This window comes from Esox lucius, chromosome 13 (genome assembly GCF_011004845.1).
Source record: "Esox lucius isolate fEsoLuc1 chromosome 13, fEsoLuc1.pri, whole genome shotgun sequence".
NCBI lineage: Eukaryota > Metazoa > Chordata > Actinopteri > Esociformes > Esocidae > Esox > Esox lucius.
Window position 1 is genome coordinate 32,459,858 of NC_047581.1, and position 19,108 is coordinate 32,478,965.

Below are 19,108 nucleotides of genomic sequence, written 5' to 3' on the forward strand. Positions count from 1 at the left end.
TTTTGTTTTCCCTTCCCCCTTCCCCTCATCTGCGTTTGCGATGTCCTTGCTAACTTACCCCCTTCTGCGATGCTGTCAAACGCTGAGATCCAAGTGCCTTTGGTCTTAGCTGTGTTCACAAACAAGGATTTTCTTACTAAAATACAGGTATTGGACCTACTGGTTACCCTCATCAGACTAACAACAGTGTGTGTGTGTGTGTGTGTGTGGGTGAGCGACTGTTCTGTACCTGTTGGGACTCCAGCAGTAGCAGGATGAGCTCCATTCGCACCGAGGCCAGGCCCCCTCCGTGGGAGCCGTGAAGGCTGCAGTAGCTCAGGAACATACGCAGGAGGGGCTGATTGCTCTGCAGCCAGTGTCTGCGAGTCCGCTGGGCTTCGCCAGGCTGGGCCCGGTCACCCTCCTCCTCCTCCACAACCCCGGGGCCTGCCATGCACGGCTTGTAGCTGCAACACCTCTGCAGGGCCACCACCTCCCTCTCCAACCACTGGCAAAGCTGGTAGCGTAGCTTCCCACCGTCCAGCTCGTAGCCCGTGGACAAGGTCCGCAGCTCCGTGGTCAGGATCTTCAGGCAGGCGCTGAACTTGAGCTGAGCGGCCAGGATGTCCTCCGAAGGTGCCAGCGCGTCGTCGCCGTTGTCGAGTGGTGACTCCGCCAACGGTGAGACGGCCTCCTGGGCTTCCTGGAAGACGCTGCTGTTGTTGTTGTTGGTGGTGCTCTTCATGACCAAACCCTGCAGTTCGTCGTCCTCATCCTCCTTGTCGCTGTCCCATTTCAGCTCCAGGGCTTCGTCCTGAACAGCCAGAGAGGGCTGGCTCCAGTCAAAACTCAGCACGGAGTCCGACTGGCTGTTGGACAAGCTCTCCGACACAGACCCACTGCCGTTCAACATGGGCCGAGACCAGTCCAGGTGGGACGCCTGCTCATATTTCCTCTCGCTCAGGGCAGGGCTGGCGGGATCGTCCGCCTGCGGCGTGGATCGTTTGAGGACTTTGGGCATTTTGGAGAGGACATCCAGGGCCAGCATAGGGCAGCCGGCCTGCAGGTGAGCATAGGCCGCGGTGAAGAACAACCGCCGCTCCACCAGGCTGATGGAGTGGGCCATGCAGCCCTCAGCCGTCAGACACACCTTGGCTTTTTCAGACGAGCCGAAATGCCGGCGAAGCAGTAGCGGATGTGTCCGGAGGTAGGTGTAGAAGTTGAAGACCTCTGGGTTCCCTGTTGGCGCACAAGAGGTGCCGGCTTATTTCTTTAGCAAGTGTCCGCATCATGAATTGACCGCAACATTTAAAAAGATGTATAATCTTATGAAAGAAAGCACGGTTTCTCTGACTTGTACCTGGCTGGGTGGTTTGGCTGTCCCGAGTGGGCGGCTGCACCAGCAGGGTGTCCAGGGCCCGGCTGTAATCCTCCATCACCCAGTGGGCCATGCTGCGGAGGAAGGGGTCCTGGTGGGCAGGAAGCTGGCGGTCCTGACCCAGCACGTGCCTCTGCAGGATGCGCTTGTATGTGGAGGACATCTCGAACTCCGACTCGTGGAGCCGGGAGATCACCAGAGCCAGTTGTAGGTCCTGCATTTTCTCCACGCAAACCTGGTGGTAAGCCGCGCCAGCTCAGTGTTAGTGTTGAAAACTGTAGCTGCAGCACAGATACTGTATACATGCATACTGCACCACACAGTACTGCCAAACAAGGTCATTGCTATTTTTGGGCCAGAGGTAATTTTCATAAAATGCTCAAGGATACTTTTTATTTAATCATGTTAAAAAGTGTAGGGAAATATATACCGCTCTCTCCTAAAAAAAACCTTTGGATGAAAAAGCTCACACAAGGACATATCTGGCTGATAGGGATAACAAGACACTTTACCTCCACAGCGTCCTTGAGGGAGCCAGCCAGTAGGAAGAAAGCTGCAGAGTGTTGGAAGCGCTGCTTTCCCAGCAGAGAGAAGGCATTCTTCAAGGCAGCCTTCCTCCATCGGTCCTCACCAAAGTTGTTGTTGAAGAACGCTGTCATTTTGGCATTGTTCTGGGACCTTTATGATACAACAACACAAGTTTGTCGTTAGACTGTCTGTAATGTAAAAGAACAGCTCCAATTTTGTCAGGGGGTTTGTGGAATGATATTCAAGAACATCAGAACTGTTTTACCTGTATAGTCCCCAGACTACCGCTTTCTTTTTCATAGCAAGATAGAACAGGGCTGCATCCATCGGATCGTTCTGCCTTTGAAACGACGCTTTTGCAACCTGACAAATAACAGCAACGTTTGTATCTAGGTCACCAACAGACTCATTTCTATTATTGAATGCTGTAGTGCAGCAAAACTCCTGTCCTAAATATCTAGTACGTCTCAAAGATTAAGCTAACCAAAGATTCTCATAAATATCCAGGCAGAAAGACGTGGGTCACCTTCTCGATACACCTCCGGAGTTTATTGGTGCTCCTCAGCCACCAGCCCACGCCCATGGCTCGGAGCTCGGGCCACGTGGGGTCTCCTTTCTGCATGGCGGGTAGCATGTTAAGCAGCTCCTCCTCTGCCTCAGAGTGGAAGGCCCAGACATAGTGACCGGTGGACAGACCTGGCAGACAGAAAACAGGTCACCAGAGGGCCTCAGGAGCAACTGTTCTCAGGGTTGTAATATGAACGTTACGAAAATGTCCCCAAAGGGATTCCTTGTTGTGTTTTCTTAATGCATCATCAGGATCACACCGGCTGAAGCAGCCGCGTCGTGGTGAGCGCCGCCTACCTTGGTGGAGAAGCTGGCCTCGATGCGCCTGCGGCAGAGTGGTCAGAAGGAACATATGGAGCCGCACGGCCAACAGGAACTTCAAACCGCACTCGTCTAAAGTCTCTCCACCTAGCGGATGGAAAAAAAACATCTACAGCGTCACGGCTAGTGGAATAATAAGTAATAGGAAGAAGGTTTACGTTCAGTTTAGGTATCAACTCATTCAAACGGTAGATGACACGTGGTGGTCCCATAAGATACACACACACACTCATATATACATACTCATATATACATACTCATATATACATACTCATATATACATACTCATATATACATACTCATATATACATACTCATATATACATACTCATATACACACATCTAAAGGATTATTAGGAACACCATACTAATACTGTGTTTGACCCCCTTTCGCCTTTCGAACTGCCTTAATTCTACGTGGCATTGATTCAACAAGCTGCTGAAAGCATTCTTTAGAAATGTTGGCCCATATTGATAGGATAGCATCTTGCAGTTGATGGAGATTTGTGGGATGCACATCCAGGGCACGAAGCTCCCGTTCCACCACATCCCAAAGATGCTCTATTGGGTTGAGATCTGGTGACTGTGGGGGCCATTTCAGTACAGTGAACTCATTGTCATGTTCAAGAAACCAATTTGAAATGATTCGAGCTTTGTGACATGGTGCATTATCCTGCTGGAAGTAGCCTTCAGAGGATGGGTACATGGTGGTCATAAAGGGATGGACATGGTCAGAAACAATGCTCAGGTAGGCCGTGGCATTTAAACGATGCCCAATTGGCACTAAGGGGCCAAAAGCGTGCCAAGAAAACATCCCCCACACCATTACACCACCACCACCAGCCTGCACAGTGGTAACAAGGCATGATGGATCCATGTTCTCATTCTTTTTACGCCAAATTCTGACTCTACCACCTGAATGTCTCAACAGAAATCGAGACTCATCAGACCAGGCAACATTCTTCCATTCTTCAACTGTCCAATTTTGGTGAACTCGTGCAAATTGTAGCCTCTTTTTCCTATTTGTAGTGGAGATGAGTGGTACCCGGTGGGGTCTTCTGCTGTTGTAGCCCATCCGCCTCAAGGTTGTGCGTGTTGTGGCTTCACAAATGCTTTGCTGCGTACCTCGGTTGTAACGAGTGGTTATTTCAGTCAAAGCTGCTCTATCAGCTTGAATCAGTCTGCCCATTCTCCTTTGACCTCTAGCATCAACAAGGCATTTTTGCCCACATGACTGCCGCATACTGGATGTTCTTCCCTTTTCACACTATTCTTTGTAAACCCTAAAATTGCTTGTGCGTGAAAATCCCAGTAACTGAGCAGATTGTGAAATACTCAGACCGGCCCGTCTGGCCCCAACAACCATGCCACGCTCAAAATGCCACGCTGAACTCCAAACTGAATGTCAGAATGGGAAAGAAAGGTGATTTAAGCAATTTAGAGCGTGGCATGGTTGTTGGTGCCAGACGGGCCGGTCTGAGTATTTCACAATCTGCTCAGTTACTGGGATTTTCACGCACAACCATTTCTAGGGTTTACAAAGAATGGTGTGAAAAGGGAAAAACATCCAGTATGCGGCAGTCGTGTGGGCGAAAATGCCTTGTTGATGCTAGAGGTCAGAGAAGAATGGGCCGACTGATTCAAGCTGATAGAAGAGCAACTTTGACTGAAATAACCACTCGTTACAACCGAGGTATGCAGCAAAGCATTTGTGAAGCCACAACACGCACAACCTTGAGGCGGATGGGCTACAACAGCAGAAGACCCCACCGGGTACCACTCATCTCCACTACAAATAGGAAAAAGAGGCTACAATTTGCACGAGCTCACCAAAATTGGACAGTTGAAGACTGGAAGATTGTTGCCTGGTCTGATGAGTCTCGATTTCTGTTGAGACATTCAGATGGTAGAGTCAGAATTTTGCGTAAACAGAATGAGAACATGGATCCATCATGCCTTGTTACCACTGTGCAGGCTGCTGGTGGTGGTGTAATGGTGTGGGGGATGTTTTCTTGGCACACTTTAGGCCCCTTAGTGCCAATTGGGCATCGTTTAAATGCCACGGCCTACCTGAGCATTGTTTCTGACCATGTCCATCCCTTTATGACCACCATGTACCCATCCTCTGATGGCTACTTCCAGTAGGATAATGCACCATGGCACAAAGCTCAAATTATTTCAAATTGGTTTCTTGAACATGACAATGAGTTCACTGTACTGAAATGGCCCCCACAGTCACCAGATCTCAACCCAATAGAGCATCTTTGGGATGTGGTGGAACTGGAGCTTCTTGCCCTTGATGTGCATCCCACAAATCTCCATCAACTGCAATCCAGGTTTATCATTTAAAAAGGGCCAATGAATCATTAGAAAACCTAATCCTGGGTTCCTATACATCACCGGTCCGATAAGATGCTGTACCTTTGCTCTTGCTGTGGCTCTCCCCAATATCGGTGCTGGTGGTGGCGATGGTGTCGGCCAGGGCCATCAGAGACATCTGCTCCATACGGGTCAGGCCCGGCAGGCTGGAGTGGAGCAGATGGCTGGACAGGACCTGGGCATGCTCGGGCCCAAAGAAGGTGGGGCTGTACCTGGACAGGTCTATGACCTTGCCACTGCTCTCCTCCTGGTCTTGGTCCAAGGGCTCCAGCTCGTCCACACCAGCCCCAGTGCCCTGGAAGAGCTCGTCGTAGGCGTCCGTCTGACTGGATCCGTGGCCGCTGTCACTGCTAACCTTGGCCTCCTTGTCCTTCGGCTTCGGGGAGCAATCCTCGTCGGCCGCCAGCAGAGCGTAGAGGGGCAGAGGAGGGATGGAGTCGATCTCTGTGTAGTCCGAGCTCTCGCCCTTACTGAGGAACTTGGGATCCCTGGTGGTGCTGCCGCCAGCACTGATGGTGCGCGAGCGGAAACGCTTCTCTTGGTTGGTGGCATTGTCTTTCAGGGCCACGATCTCCCCGGCAATGCACTTGACCAGGTGGGAGAGGATGGCTTTGGCTCGTCTGACCTTCCCCAGGTCCATGAGCTCCAGCAGCTGTACCGGGTGGTACTGGGGTAGCGTAGGAAACAGGTGGTGTGCTGCCTCAAACAGCCCATAATCCTCCATCTCCGCGGGCAGGTCGTACACCGTCCTCTTCCCACTCAGTTTCTGGGCCAAGCTCGTCATGGACCTGGTCAGGGTCTTCTTGGTCGGAGCCGGGCTGAAGGCATCCCCGTGGCTCGGTTTCACGGCGGCCAGGAGTGAGGACGCGCTCCCCACGTGCCTGACGCCGGCGCCGCTCGAGGCCACGGACTTGGCCGGGGGCTGCCACTGGGAGTACACATGCATCTCACAGTCCATGCCCACCACCAGGATGCCATCCCTCACCCAGGAGAGGGACACCGGTATGGGCAGGGAGCCCTCGACGGAGGACACCAGGTCCACGGAGCGCAGGAGGACCAGGCGTGAGGAGACCATACCCCTGGATCCCTCGGACAGGCCCAGCTCGGCGGGTCGGCCAGACAGCAGGCCGTACATGTAGAGCTTGGAACCGATCCCCACAGTGAGAATATGGGAGCCATCCTCCCTGGAGACCCAGTCCAGGTGGACCAGGCTCCGACCAGACGTCCTCAAGCAGTCGTTGCCGGGCAGGTGGATGTTCGGGTTATCGCTCAGCACGCTCGGGCTGTCGCGGCCTCCCGCCACATCGCCGTCACCCAATGGGCTGGAGGCGTCCAATACGAGCGTCTGCTCCAGCACCCACTGGGAGCCGCCCGTGGACTCGCACTGGAAGATCCCCACGTGGACCTGCGTTTCCCTGGCAGCCGGCTGAGGGTTGGGGCTCAGGCGGTTGGGGTTGTGTCGGTAGGCCACGGCAATGCGGCTGGTGTGACAACAGCTGACCTCCACCGGTCGGCCGGACACGTTTAGCGTGCTGCTGTTGCCCAGGCCCTCCTCCACCAACAGAGGCCACTCCTCCCAGGTATACGTCGCCTCCCTGGTGTCCGGCTCCGCCGCGGACACTCTGCACCTCCAAAACCTGACCTTGCCGTCCGAACAGGACGTGGCAAGGAGATAGGGGGCGCCACCCGCTGGCTGCAGGGAGGACGCGCTCAGGTGACCTGCAACAAGAACAATCTAATTGGCTGGTCTCTCTGGCCACACTTTCTGACAGTGATGACACATCTGGAAATTAAGTTAACGCCCTTTTTGAGCACAAGCAGTCTGGAAAAGACACCGCGGCACTCCAATCAGTCCCAATGGCATGTTGGTTTAGGTCATAAAGCCGATCAGGTTATAGTACTGAATGTTCATCTGCGTAAAGGGCCATGTTTTACCAATGCCCATCAAAATAAAGACTACACTGGGACATGGTTGCTATGCTGAGGTTTAACTAAACTCATTTGTCCGCCCCCTTGAACCGATCCCCAGCAACTTTCCCGATGGCTGCCAATCCTCACTCACCTACTTTTGGACGGCCATCTTTTTTTTTTTTTATCTACAGAATGATCCAATGCTTTGTCTAATAATCCATTGTCTTTTTTCAAAACAAAAAAGGAGCGCTGTGTTCTCCCTCACCTGCTGAGGGTGTGACGCTGATGACCTCCACGCCCTTCGGAAGGACGAGCTCCTGGCTGTAAAGCCTCTGTGTGGTCAGGGTTAGGCGGCTGGCACTCTGGAGGCTGGACGTGCAGGCCTTGTTCCTCTGGACAAAGGGGGCGCTGAAAGCTTCAAAGTCAAAGGAGCCGTTCGTCGGCGTCGAGGTTGCATTCTCCCTCTCGGATGGCACGCTGGTTTTGTCTGTATACAAAACAATAAGGCATACAACAATAAATGAGTCCACAAACAGCTCGGGCACGACGGCCAACACTTGAAGACAGAAGTGGATCTCCGAGGTTGTTATCACACACCCATTGTGATTGGCCGAGCTGCCAGCTGCAGGCGCCACATATGCAGCACGGACCGGGCAGTCTGGGTGAACTCCACCACCACCAGGAAGAAGCGGGCGGAGAAGCCTGTTTGGCTGGCGTCTGCAGGGGACAAACGAACATAAGGACACGTTTGCTTTGTTCAGTAAGATGGGCCTTGTTCAAATCAAATCGAGGGTTGTATCAGTGTTATATTAATGTTTCCTAACAATGAGATGGTTTCTTTTTGCAGAGTGAGGGCATCATTAGTGTTTCCCATCAACGACAGGGGTCACGAGTGCAAAGTGAACGTTCTACTTGTGATCTTCATTTCAATCCTACCAGCTCCTGTATTTGGTGGCTCCTGAGTGGCGTCTGTCCGACCACCGCCCAGAATCAGATCCTCCTCAAACACATGCAGCAATTGAGCCTCCTTCCCCTGCTGCAGAGCACAGAATGAAGAAAGGGTATACTTGACTGCACCCGAGGGGATGGCTGTCTCAAACATTCAAAGAGAGTGCTGCTGGTTCCGCATAAAAAAATTTGAATATATAAAATCAAATAATGGTCATCATTGTCATGATGCAGCCCCTGAACCCAGACCACGTAGAGAAAACAGAAAAAGACCGAAAGTGTGATACACTGTAAAACCATCTATGGCATGGTTGACCTTTTTATTAAGATGGAGAGAAGTCATTAAAACATGTGCTAAATAGAATTCTGGCATGCATGGAGTATCAGGGAACAGTTTCCATGCCAACCAAACAGTAATTACAGATAAAGCTGAGAAAGGTCAGCGAACATCTGCGCGCGCGCTCGCACAACCACTTATTTCCTTCTTCAGTTCCTGCGTACTTACAAATTCAGTAATAGCATCCAGTTCTATGATACAGCCCGGTTTGGCAGTCGATTGCTGGCTGATAATGTTGAAAACTTTGCCGACATATTTCTGGAATAAAATACAAATGTATCACCTCCAGTCATACAGGAATAGCGAGGACAAAAACATATCACGTCGATCTGAGACACGCGTCGCTGACTTACTGATCTCTCAGGGTTGGACAGTTCACCGAGTAGCTTCTTGGCCTCAATAACGGCCTGGTAGAGCCTCAGCGAGTGACCGTCGCTGGCCACGAAGCAGGCACTGGGCGAGTTGCAGTAGACACCTGCAGCGGGGAAGAACAGAAATGATCACAACCAATCTGCCTCGCAGTCGACCCCTCCACCCTTCGCGAGACAGAACCACCGACTCCTCACCGAGGCAGCTGCTGGGGATGAGCGCGGGCAGCCAGGCTATGTTGGAGAAGGCGGAGGAATGCAGGGAGTTGATCCGGGCCAGCTCGGACACCCCCCCGGAGAAGGACAGCGGCCCAACCGGGTCCACTCGCCACAGGATGAGCTCGCTGTAGATGGCGTTGGGGTCCTGCGACACGACACCCGGGGACCCCCGGCCGGGGCCGACCCCCAGGGAGGACGACGCAAGGGCCGGCGCCGCGTCCACGTCGGGGCTACGCAGGGCATTGTGGTGCGAGGTGGTGAGCAGCAGCGGGAGCAGGGAGTGGCAGGCCAGGTCGTTCAGGTGGAACCGGTGGCCGCAGTAGCGAGACTTGTGCGACACGCTGAGCACGGCTGAGAAGGCGGAGTCCTCGGCGAAGCTGACCGCCCATTGGTTCAGGGAGCCGTCGGCGTGCGTGGAGATCATGAGCACGTTGGGCGTGAAGATGCTGAGGCGCAGGCTGCCGGCGGGCGACGCCTTGCACGGCCCGTACGGGACCAGCACCGACGACGAGTGGGGCAGGCCGGCGGGTCGCTGGCGGCCGTGCTGGACGGCCAGGTCCACGTTCTTGTTGCACGCGTACATGACCACGCTGCGACTCAGCGAGTTGGCGTCGCCCGTCGGGAAGGCCACAGGGATCCGGGACACAAAGGACACCTGTCACGGGACAAAGGAGATGCGCCCGTCGGCGCCGGTTCACTTCCTCACCCACGTTAATTAGAGTCGTTGTGCGTCACGCCTTCCCGGCACTCTGATCAGATAACGGTCGACAGCTCTAATAAAGCCGGACGTCATTCAAACAGAGATTCCATCGGCATTGCTGGACGCCAGATCAAAAGAGGCCCCATCGCTTTACTTTAGATAAACACGTCAAGGGATTTTTCAATTTCAAATAATGTTACACTTAATTAGAGTGTAATTAGCCTAGAGTCAGTGCAACTCTATTAAAATGCATGCAGTACATGCAACTGCCAAAATAATTCACACAGTCATGGAGAAAGACATCCTCTGGGTTCTTATTGTATGTATAAAAAAAACATGAAAAAAAGAATAGAAAAATATTGGTCAATCAGTCAGATCACATCATATTCATTCGTGTTCTATTGGTAAACCACAGACATATCAGTTATGCTGCTTTGCTAATGCAAGTTCAGTGATCACTCGAAAAATTACCCAGTGAACATTGGTTGATCAAGCCGAGTTCATATGCAGTCCGATCTCAAACTTGTAATGCATAACAACAGAGATTTAAGGTGGATTGTTTAAATTGGTTGGATCCCAGGAAGACTAGATGTTGCCATGGTGTCAGCTAACAGCGACACAAATCACAAACCGTAACTTTTCATTTCGCACGTGCAGGGTCTCTATTTCAGAGGCAAAGGGTGGGATTTCACCAACTGTTTCAGAGAGTGTTTCAGAGACAAGGTAAAGGGTGGGATTTCACCAACTGTTTCAGAGAGTGTTTCAGAGACTAGGCAGAGAGTGAAGTAACCCTACCTGGACCTGGCGGAACATGCCGGGCTGATACTCATCCAGCCAGTCGACGTGCCACACCAGCAAGGACCCATCCATCGGGTGGATGCTGAACAGCATGTCTGCCCCCCTGTTCCAGTCCTCCAGGAGAACCTCCACTTGGTGCTCCACCACTGCCGCAGGCAGCTGGACGGATGCTGGGTCTGGTCCGCGTCGAGCTACCTCTTCTGGATCCTCCTCATAGTCGGGCTCTGTGAGACAGACAGGACAGAGGTCATATCCCAGTCCTCAGTCAGACAGACAGGACAGAGCTCATAACCCAGTCCTCAGTCAGACAGACAGGACAGAGCTCATAACCCAGTCCTCAGTCAGACAGACAGGACAGAGCTCATAACCCAGTCCTCAGTCAGACAGACAGGACAGAGCTCATAACCCAGTCCTCAGTCAGACAGACAGGACAGAGCTCATAACCCAGTCCTCAGTCAGACAGAGAGACAGACAGACAGGAGTGCTCACATAGCAGTATTTATAGCCAAGCACACAGAAAAGCAGATAGTCCGTTTTCCTGTCTGCTTGCTTCTGTCTAACACCAGATCTAACATTCTAGTGCTTAAATCCACAATAAATGCTTGAAAGGCTTGTGTTCTAGTCGTTCACACACCAACTGTTTCACAATAAAACATGTGCAGTGTGGTAACGAAGTCTGCAATAAAACATGTGCAGTGTGGTAACGAAGTCTGCAAACTGCTGATGGAAGAATAAAAACATCCAAATTAAATCAGTCGATTTCATTCATTATGCAAACGCTCTGAGGGATCCTTCCAACAACGATGGTGGATGAGGCAATAAAATGAGGATGAGCAGCTATTTTACCCCAGCATTAACCTCACCAAATAACAGGATATTTTGTGCCAAAATGCAGGTTGCCTCTGCCAGCACTGGCAGCAACAGAATCCTCCCGAGACACAGGGATCTCAATTGTCTTACCTGGTCTAAAAAAATCTGGAAAATTGTAGTTACTCTTGAAGGTTGTGTTTTCAAAACAGATTTGCACAATGTTGACTCCTGTTTGAGAATAAATAATAAACCGTATAACTTGTAAAACTATAACTTCATTAATTAATCTCATTCTCTTAGCAAGTTCACATTTTCATGTGAATTGACTTGAGGAACTCTGTCAAAGCAGCCTAACCCCAGTTACAATGGAGATGTGGTTACCTTCCCGTCGTAACCGCACGCATTTCATTTTAAAGTTGAACTTATTGCCCAATCCCTTTCTCAACTACGTGTTTTGCAACCCGGTAAAGCGCAACAGTGCTGTTCTTGAGGGCCCAGTCGCATCCAAATGGACAGCCAAAACGGCGAGGGACAAACCTAAACCCAACCGATAAGCAAAGGCCTTCACCGCCGGATGTTTCCCACCGCAAAGCGTCACAGTTTGAAAACGTGGCCCTCGGCCTTACCCTCCTCGGAGCGCTCCGGCTCGCTCTGCTCCACGCTGCCCCTCAGCTGCTGCAGAAACACCTCCATGGCCAGGGTGAGGTGCAGCTCCTTGTTGTTGAGCCAGTGCACGGTGAAGGGCCCTCCCGGCTCCTCCTCGTCCCCGCCACACAGCGACGTGATGGAGGGCAGCAGGGGGATGTCTACAACAAATAGACACACGCACAAATGGTCAACGGAACGAGACCGGACAATGGAAACGCCACCGGGGAAGCACCCGTTAAAGAAGGCCAACATTCAGGGTGTGATGATTGTGTGGATGTGAACCTCAATACATACTGTCATCATTTTCTCTATTCTAGCTATGCGTAGGAGAGTTAGCACATTGCTAAAAATTGAGAGAGTTAGCACATTGCAGTTGCTTCGGCTAAAAATGCCTTTTTTCTTGTACCGAAGAAAATATAAACACTGGGATTGAGTAAATATAAACATATTGTGAATTTGTTACAATAAATTATTCAGCATGATATGAATGAATGTTCTTTGGATTAGACTCTACTAACCGCGACGCGGTGTACAGACTCTACTAACCGCGACGCGGTGTACAGACTCTACTAACCGCGACGCGGTGTACAGACTCTACTAACCGCGACGCGGTGTACAGACTCTACTAACCGCGACGCGGTGTACAGACTCTACTAACCGCGACGCGGTGTACAGACTCTACTAACCGCGACGCGGTGTACAGACTCTACTAACCGCGACGCGGTGTACAGACTCTACTAACCGCGACGCGGTGTACAGACTCTACTAACCGCGACGCGGTGTACAGACTCTACTAACCGCGACGCGGTGTACAGACTCTACTAACCGCGACGCGGTGTACAGACTCTACTAACCGCGACGCGGTGTACAGACTCTACTAACCGCGACGCGGTGTAAAGACTACTAACCGCGACGCGGTGTACAGACTCTACTAACCGCGATGCAGTGTACAGACTCTACTAACCGCGACGCGGTGTACAGACTCTACTAACCGCGACGCGGTGTACAGACTCTACTAACCGCGACACGGTGTACAGACTCTACTAACCGCGACACGGTGTACAGACTCTACTAACCGCGACGCGGTGTACAGACTCTACTAACCGCGACGCGGTGTACAGACTCTACTAACCGCGACGCGGTGTACAGACTCTACTAACCGCGACGCGGTGTACAGACTATACTAACCGCGACGCGGTGTACAGACTCTACTAACCGCGACGCGGTGTAAAGACTACTAACCGCGACGCGGTGTACAGACTCTACTAACCGCGATGCAGTGTACAGACTCTACTAACCGCGACGCGGTGTACAGACTCTACTAACCGCGACGCGGTGTACAGACTCTACTAACCGCGACGCGGTGTACAGACTCTACTAACCGCGACGCGGTGTACAGACTCTACTAACCGCGACGCGGTGTACAGACTCTACTAACCGCGACGCGGTGTACAGACTCTACTAACCGCGACGCGGTGTACAGACTCTACTAACCGCGACGCGGTGTACAGACTCTACTAACCGCGACGCGGTGTAAAGACTACTAACCGCGACGCGGTGTACAGACTCTACTAACCGCGATGCAGTGTACAGACTCTACTAACCGCGATGCGGTCAGTAGGGCCCAGGGTTGTCACAGGAATATTCCAGAGTGTTAGTACATGTTTGTTTTTTACCCGCTTACTGAACCAGCCAAGTTCACTGAGAAGAGTTTTTCATTTTCAGGAACAACCTGGGGAGCAATAAGGGTTACCTGCCTTGCTCAGGGACAGATTGAAAGATATTTCACCTTGGCGTATGAGATTTGATCCCACAACCTTTTGGTTACTGGTCTCTAACTGCAAGGCTATCGCAAACATGACAACATGCGATATAATGACCAATTCTACAGAGTAAACAGAAAAAAACGTCTTGTCATTCTTGCACAATCAAAATGTACAGACTCCAGACAGATTCTGGCGGTGTGTGGTACCTGTGGCTGGGTTGATGCTGGCAGCGATGTGGAAGTGGCAGAGGGCGTTTGCGTGGGGCTCGGCGTTGGCCTTGTGGTTGTGGTGTCGGCTCTGTTGGCACGGGAGCAGGCCGGTCAGGGAGGGCTGGGCCACGCCCCTCAGCGGCACCCGCCACGACTCCTGCAGATGTAACTGTGGCAACAGACAAAATGGCAGCTCAGTAGTTGTCGGCGGTTGGAACTAAAAATAATGCCTTGAATATTTCAGCAAACGTTAGCAGATTTTCCTCGGGGCATCAAATTCTCGTTTGCATAATCCACAATTTTTCTGTGCATCGTAATTTGTCCTGGGCTGAACAGTTTCCGGGGAGACGCATAAACATGTAATGAGCACCTTCGCAGCAGTACACAACAAGGGCATTTGCTCATAAATATTTACTAAACGCACCTCAACAAAGGCAGAAATGCATTAGTAAAATATAACAGGTAGGGTAATTAATTGATGTTCTGTACAGAAACAAGGCCAAAAGTCTTAGTGATGTTCTCAAGGGCTGTGAACCCTGGAAAACAAATTTCCTGTCAGATACCCAATTAATTCTGCCATTCAACTAGAAGCTCCACAGCCTCTCTTATCTCATTGTCAGCCTGACGCGCGGCGGAGTGCGGAAATACAGTTCACACCTCCAGGGGATTCTGGCCGCTGGTTTTCACACGAGAGGGAGTCCTCTTGCTGCCGCCCGTCGATTTGAGCTGGTCGCCGTTCAGGCCGTTGTTGACGTGGCTGAGCGTGTGTCCCGACAGCAGGCTATCGCTGGGAAGCAGCGTCTCGGCCCAGAGGCGACACACGCTGTCCTTACAGCACGTCAGCAACACATTACACACAGAACCCCTGCAGAGGTGAACACAGTGGGGGGGGGGGGGGGGGGTGTGAACCCGTGCAGGTGTGCAACGACGTGGTACAACTTCACCTCCTCCAGAGCCTCTGGCGGCGGGTCTTACCGTGGCATGTACTTGCTGGTCTTCCTCCAGGAGAAACCGGTGACGGAGCGAGGGTGGGCCAGATACACGAAGGAGAAGTTGAGCTCGCCCTGAGAGGCGTGCTCCGGGGGGGTGAACAGCTTGGTCACACTGGAGTGCCATTTACTGGTGTTGTACCATATTTTGACCAGGCAGTCGTCCTGAAAAATCACAGAATCACAAGGATTAAATAGGGTATCGCTTGGGTTTTACAATTTGCACTTGTTGGTGTTTCGGTACATTTGCCAATGGCAACTGGTCTTCCTGGGGTCCGTAGAGAGACAGAACAGACAGTAAAACACACACAATACATTGTCAGACTGTGTTTCTCTGTAATGTATTTCCTTTTAAAATAATTGGACAGCAAAGGCCACTCACCTGTCCGGCAGTAGCAAAGAATTCTCCATCTGGAGAAAACTTCATAAGCTGAATTGGGGAGGCAGTTCTATTAAAAACAGATGAGAAAATGAACATTATGTCATTCATTAAAACAATTCAATTGGGGGTGGGGTGGGGGGGGGGGGGTTATACTGTTGTTCTTACTTGCAGTGCCATATACATCTCCAAGGACACTGAAGGTCACTAGCTTCCCCATCCTCATTCAAGCCTCTGCTCATGTTAGACCACAGCTGGAGGCTAGCCGACCCAGTTAACAGATGAGTGCCTGTGTGCCAAACAGAAGGGTTAGAAAAACAAAACATTTGGAATTACAAACGGGGCAGTTTGAAATCTGTGCAACGCTGGGGGTGGTGGTATATTACCGTTATATTAGGACACATTGGGGGTGGTGGGATATTACCGTTATATTAGGACACATTGGGGGTGGTGGGATATTACCGTTATATTAGGACACATTGGGGGTGGTGGGATATTACCGTTATATTAGGACACATTGGGGATGGTGGTATATTACCGTTATATTAGGACACATTGGGGGTGGTGGGATATTACCGTTATATTAGGACACATTGGGGGTGGTGGGATATTACCGTTATATTACGACACATTGGGGGTGGTGGGATATTACCGTTATATTAGGACACATTGGGGGTGGTGGGATATTACCGTTATATTAGGACACATTGGGGATGGTGGTATATTACCGTTATATTAGGACACATTGGGGGTGGTGGGATATTACCGTTATATTAGGACACATTGGGGGTGGTGGTATATTACCGTTATATTAGGACACATTGGGGGAGGTGGTATATTACCGTTATATTAGGACACATTGGGGGAGGTGGTATATTACCGTTATATTAGGACACATTGAGGGTGGTTGTATATTACCGTTATATTAGGACACATTGGGGGTGGTGGTATATTACCATCAAATTAGGACACATTGGGGGTGGTGGTATATTACCGTTATATTAGGACACATTGGGGGTGGTGGTAAATTACCAATATATTAGGACACATTGAGGGTGGTGGTTTATTACCGTTATATTAGGACACATTGAGGGTGGTTGTATATTACCGTTATATTAGGACACATTGAGGGTGGTTGTATATTACCGTTATATTAGGGTACATTGGGGGTGGTGGTATATTACCAATATATTAGGACACATTGAGGGTGGTGGTTTATTACCGTTATATTAGGACACATTGAGGGTGGTTGTATATTACCGTTATATTAGGACACATTGAGGGTGGTTGTATATTACCGTTATATTAGGGTACATTGGGGGTGGTGGTATATTACCGTTATATTAGGACACATTGAGGGTGGTTGTATATTACCGTTATATTAGGACACATTGGGGGTGGTGGTATATTACCATTAAATTAGGACACATTGGGGGTGGTGGTATATTACCAATATATTAGGACACATTGGGGGTGGTGGTATATTACCATTAAATTAGGACACATTGGGGGTGGTGGTATATTACCAATATATTAGGGTACATTGGGGGTTGTGGTATATTACCAATATATTAGGGTACATGGGGGGGTGCAACATTACCGTTATATTAGGACACATTGGGGGTGGTGGTATATAACCAATATATACAGGTTCTGTGATGCATTGTGTTTTACAGTGATAATGTACCACACCACCACGTGACTTATGGGTAAAATATACCTGCTACACTTGAAAGGAACAGCATTACCTGTGGGGTCCCAGGCCAGGTTGCGAACCACAGACTGCAAAACAAACTGTCCAGTTTTCTGCCACTGGTAGCTCAGCTTCTATCAGAACATAATTGATTAAACCACCAAATCCAATGTTCAATGTCATTTAATTAGGAACAATACAAATGTAATATGGGCAGAATTCATACAAGCGTCATCCAGTAATGCTGCACCTCAGACAGTAAGACTCAGTTAGCAATCATTTCAATTAGCACTTACCGTCGCTGTCCTGTTCTTCTGGTTGGTGAGCTGAACTGGCTCAAAGACACAGACGACACTTCCATAGGAAGCTGCAATCTGTTCGCAAAAACAACAAACAGGGGAGACGTCATTAGCCATGAAGGCCTGACCTATCCATTCTCATTTTAACAGAAAAGTGCCTAGCAGATTGCAGGCCCAGGTATACCTCACGCTAAGTACATGTACGCATACGCAGGAGGCCTGCCACACGTATCCAGTGTACCTTTGTTCCGTACTTTGGGCACGTCTCCCTAAGCCTTGAGGGTACACACACACAGGTGCAATACCAACAGAAATCCCGGGGCAGTATACCCAACATCCTCCGAGGTTCTGCGCGACTGAAACATTGACGTAGCAGCAGGCCTATACAATGACTACGTTTAATGGCCCAATGCACCATCTTTGTTGGCGTCGCTGCCGCTCATTTTCATGTCATTTTCTTAAGACATACATTAATAACAGTACCTCGTCCTCTTTCGTCATGTTCATTGTGGTTGTACAAACATCGGCAGTTTGTCAATGTATTTCCGGGCAGGTAGAACATGTTTTGTCGCGGACTGCCTCCTTGTGGACATGGCTTTTAAACATCCATTTAGACAAAGTACGCAGTATGGAGTATGTTAGCAATGCCGCTGGCGTAGCGTGAGGGGACGTACATACGGACACCTCCGAAACCAGAGTATATCAAGACCTTACCAGTGACTTTCAGAGGAATATGAGCCATCCAATTAGAGTGAAGAGGATGAAAGAAATTTGCATTACAACAGTGTATCAAAGGCAACATATCCTGAAAGCACAGCGCATATGACAGAGGAAGGCTCTGAAAACAATCAATGACTTCAGCCACCAAACCACCAAACACTGTTGCATACCACAAGGCAGGCATGGGATGAGGTACAAGTGCGCCAAAGGTGTAACTAACTGGACCCTGCACAGCTTCTACCCCCAAAACCAATGACTGTTGAACAAGACTGGACCCTGCAAAGCTTCTGCCCCCAAATCCATTAGACTGTGGAACAAGACTGACATAATGATGATTATGAAATGTCTGCATTGGTCTGCCTTTTTAAACCATCCCTTTAGTGTTAAACTATATGCACGCACACAAACGCACGTGCGCGCACCTTCATTTTATTATCTATCTGCAACAACCCCTTCCAAGATGTAAAAAACCTAAATAACCCTGTATCCAAGCAAACCAAGTCATTACTGGTACTCCAGGTAATATTAAAGTTACAATAACAATTTAACCCTCGTTATAGTTATTTATATCACTGTATGTCTATATTTGTTGTGTAAAAATATTATCTAAAGCATCCTCAGACTTCCATTGGACACATTGCTTTCTAAACAACTGTAAGAATATTACTGTACTTTTTGTGTGGCCTACTCTCTAAATTAGTAAATAGACCTCAGCAAGCAACTCGTGTGACAAAAAAAACAACCTATAGGCTAAAGCTTACTTCCCTAGAAAAATAGAATATACCAACTGTCAGGAGGGCTCCATGTCATAGAGAAGTGAGTTGACTCACAGCGGTCTCTCTCCTTTTCGGTCATTATTACAGAACTGGGATCACATGATCAAAATGCATCATGTGGGAATAATTCATAATCACCATGTAGAAACAACTCTAAATGTTACCAACAGAATTTAGAATCTCTGTACACACAGAAGCAATGTGATTTATCACATGACCCTAACTTTAAATGGGTAGAGTCAGCAATCACCACCAATAAGACCACCCTTGACTGTGTGGCCTTCAGCAGGGGTAAACGCTATTGCTGTGGTTCAGCACAACGATGAGACGTGTGTTGCCCATGTCCCCACATTCAAAAGTGCCTTTTACGTGTCACATATTGGATGA

The 19,108-nt window shown here is 49.8% G+C and overlaps 1 protein-coding gene across 6 annotated transcripts in view; it reads right to left on the reverse strand.

The window, feature by feature from the left end:
* dmxl1 (Dmx-like 1) overlaps nt 1–19,108 on the reverse strand; it is a 44,285-nt gene that overhangs the window by 22,083 nt on the left and 3,094 nt on the right. For 5 of the 6 annotated variants that reach the window (XM_029124784.2, XM_013136883.4, XM_013136884.4 and 2 more), the window contains exons 4-25: nt 17,223–17,300; nt 16,982–17,060; nt 15,402–15,522; nt 15,237–15,303; nt 14,841–15,019; nt 14,523–14,730; nt 13,863–14,034; nt 11,869–12,048; nt 10,430–10,656; nt 8,914–9,589; nt 8,701–8,822; nt 8,516–8,605; nt 7,999–8,098; nt 7,660–7,779; nt 7,328–7,549; nt 5,194–6,870; nt 2,750–2,860; nt 2,412–2,581; nt 2,151–2,248; nt 1,870–2,035; nt 1,340–1,592; nt 230–1,218 (exon numbers count right to left, since the gene is read on the reverse strand). In XM_029124784.2, coding sequence (XP_028980617.2) covers nt 230–1,218; nt 1,340–1,592; nt 1,870–2,035; nt 2,151–2,248; nt 2,412–2,581; nt 2,750–2,860; nt 5,194–6,870; nt 7,328–7,549; nt 7,660–7,779; nt 7,999–8,098; nt 8,516–8,605; nt 8,701–8,822; nt 8,914–9,589; nt 10,430–10,656; nt 11,869–12,048; nt 13,863–14,034; nt 14,523–14,730; nt 14,841–15,019; nt 15,237–15,303; nt 15,402–15,522; nt 16,982–17,060; nt 17,223–17,300 — 6,105 coding nt within the window. The remainder of the gene's footprint in view (nt 1–229; nt 1,219–1,339; nt 1,593–1,869; nt 2,036–2,150; nt 2,249–2,411; nt 2,582–2,749; nt 2,861–5,193; nt 6,871–7,327; nt 7,550–7,659; nt 7,780–7,998; nt 8,099–8,515; nt 8,606–8,700; nt 8,823–8,913; nt 9,590–10,429; nt 10,657–11,868; nt 12,049–13,862; nt 14,035–14,522; nt 14,731–14,840; nt 15,020–15,236; nt 15,304–15,401; nt 15,523–16,981; nt 17,061–17,222; nt 17,301–19,108) is intronic. The other variant, XM_029124785.2, reaches the window with a different exon arrangement.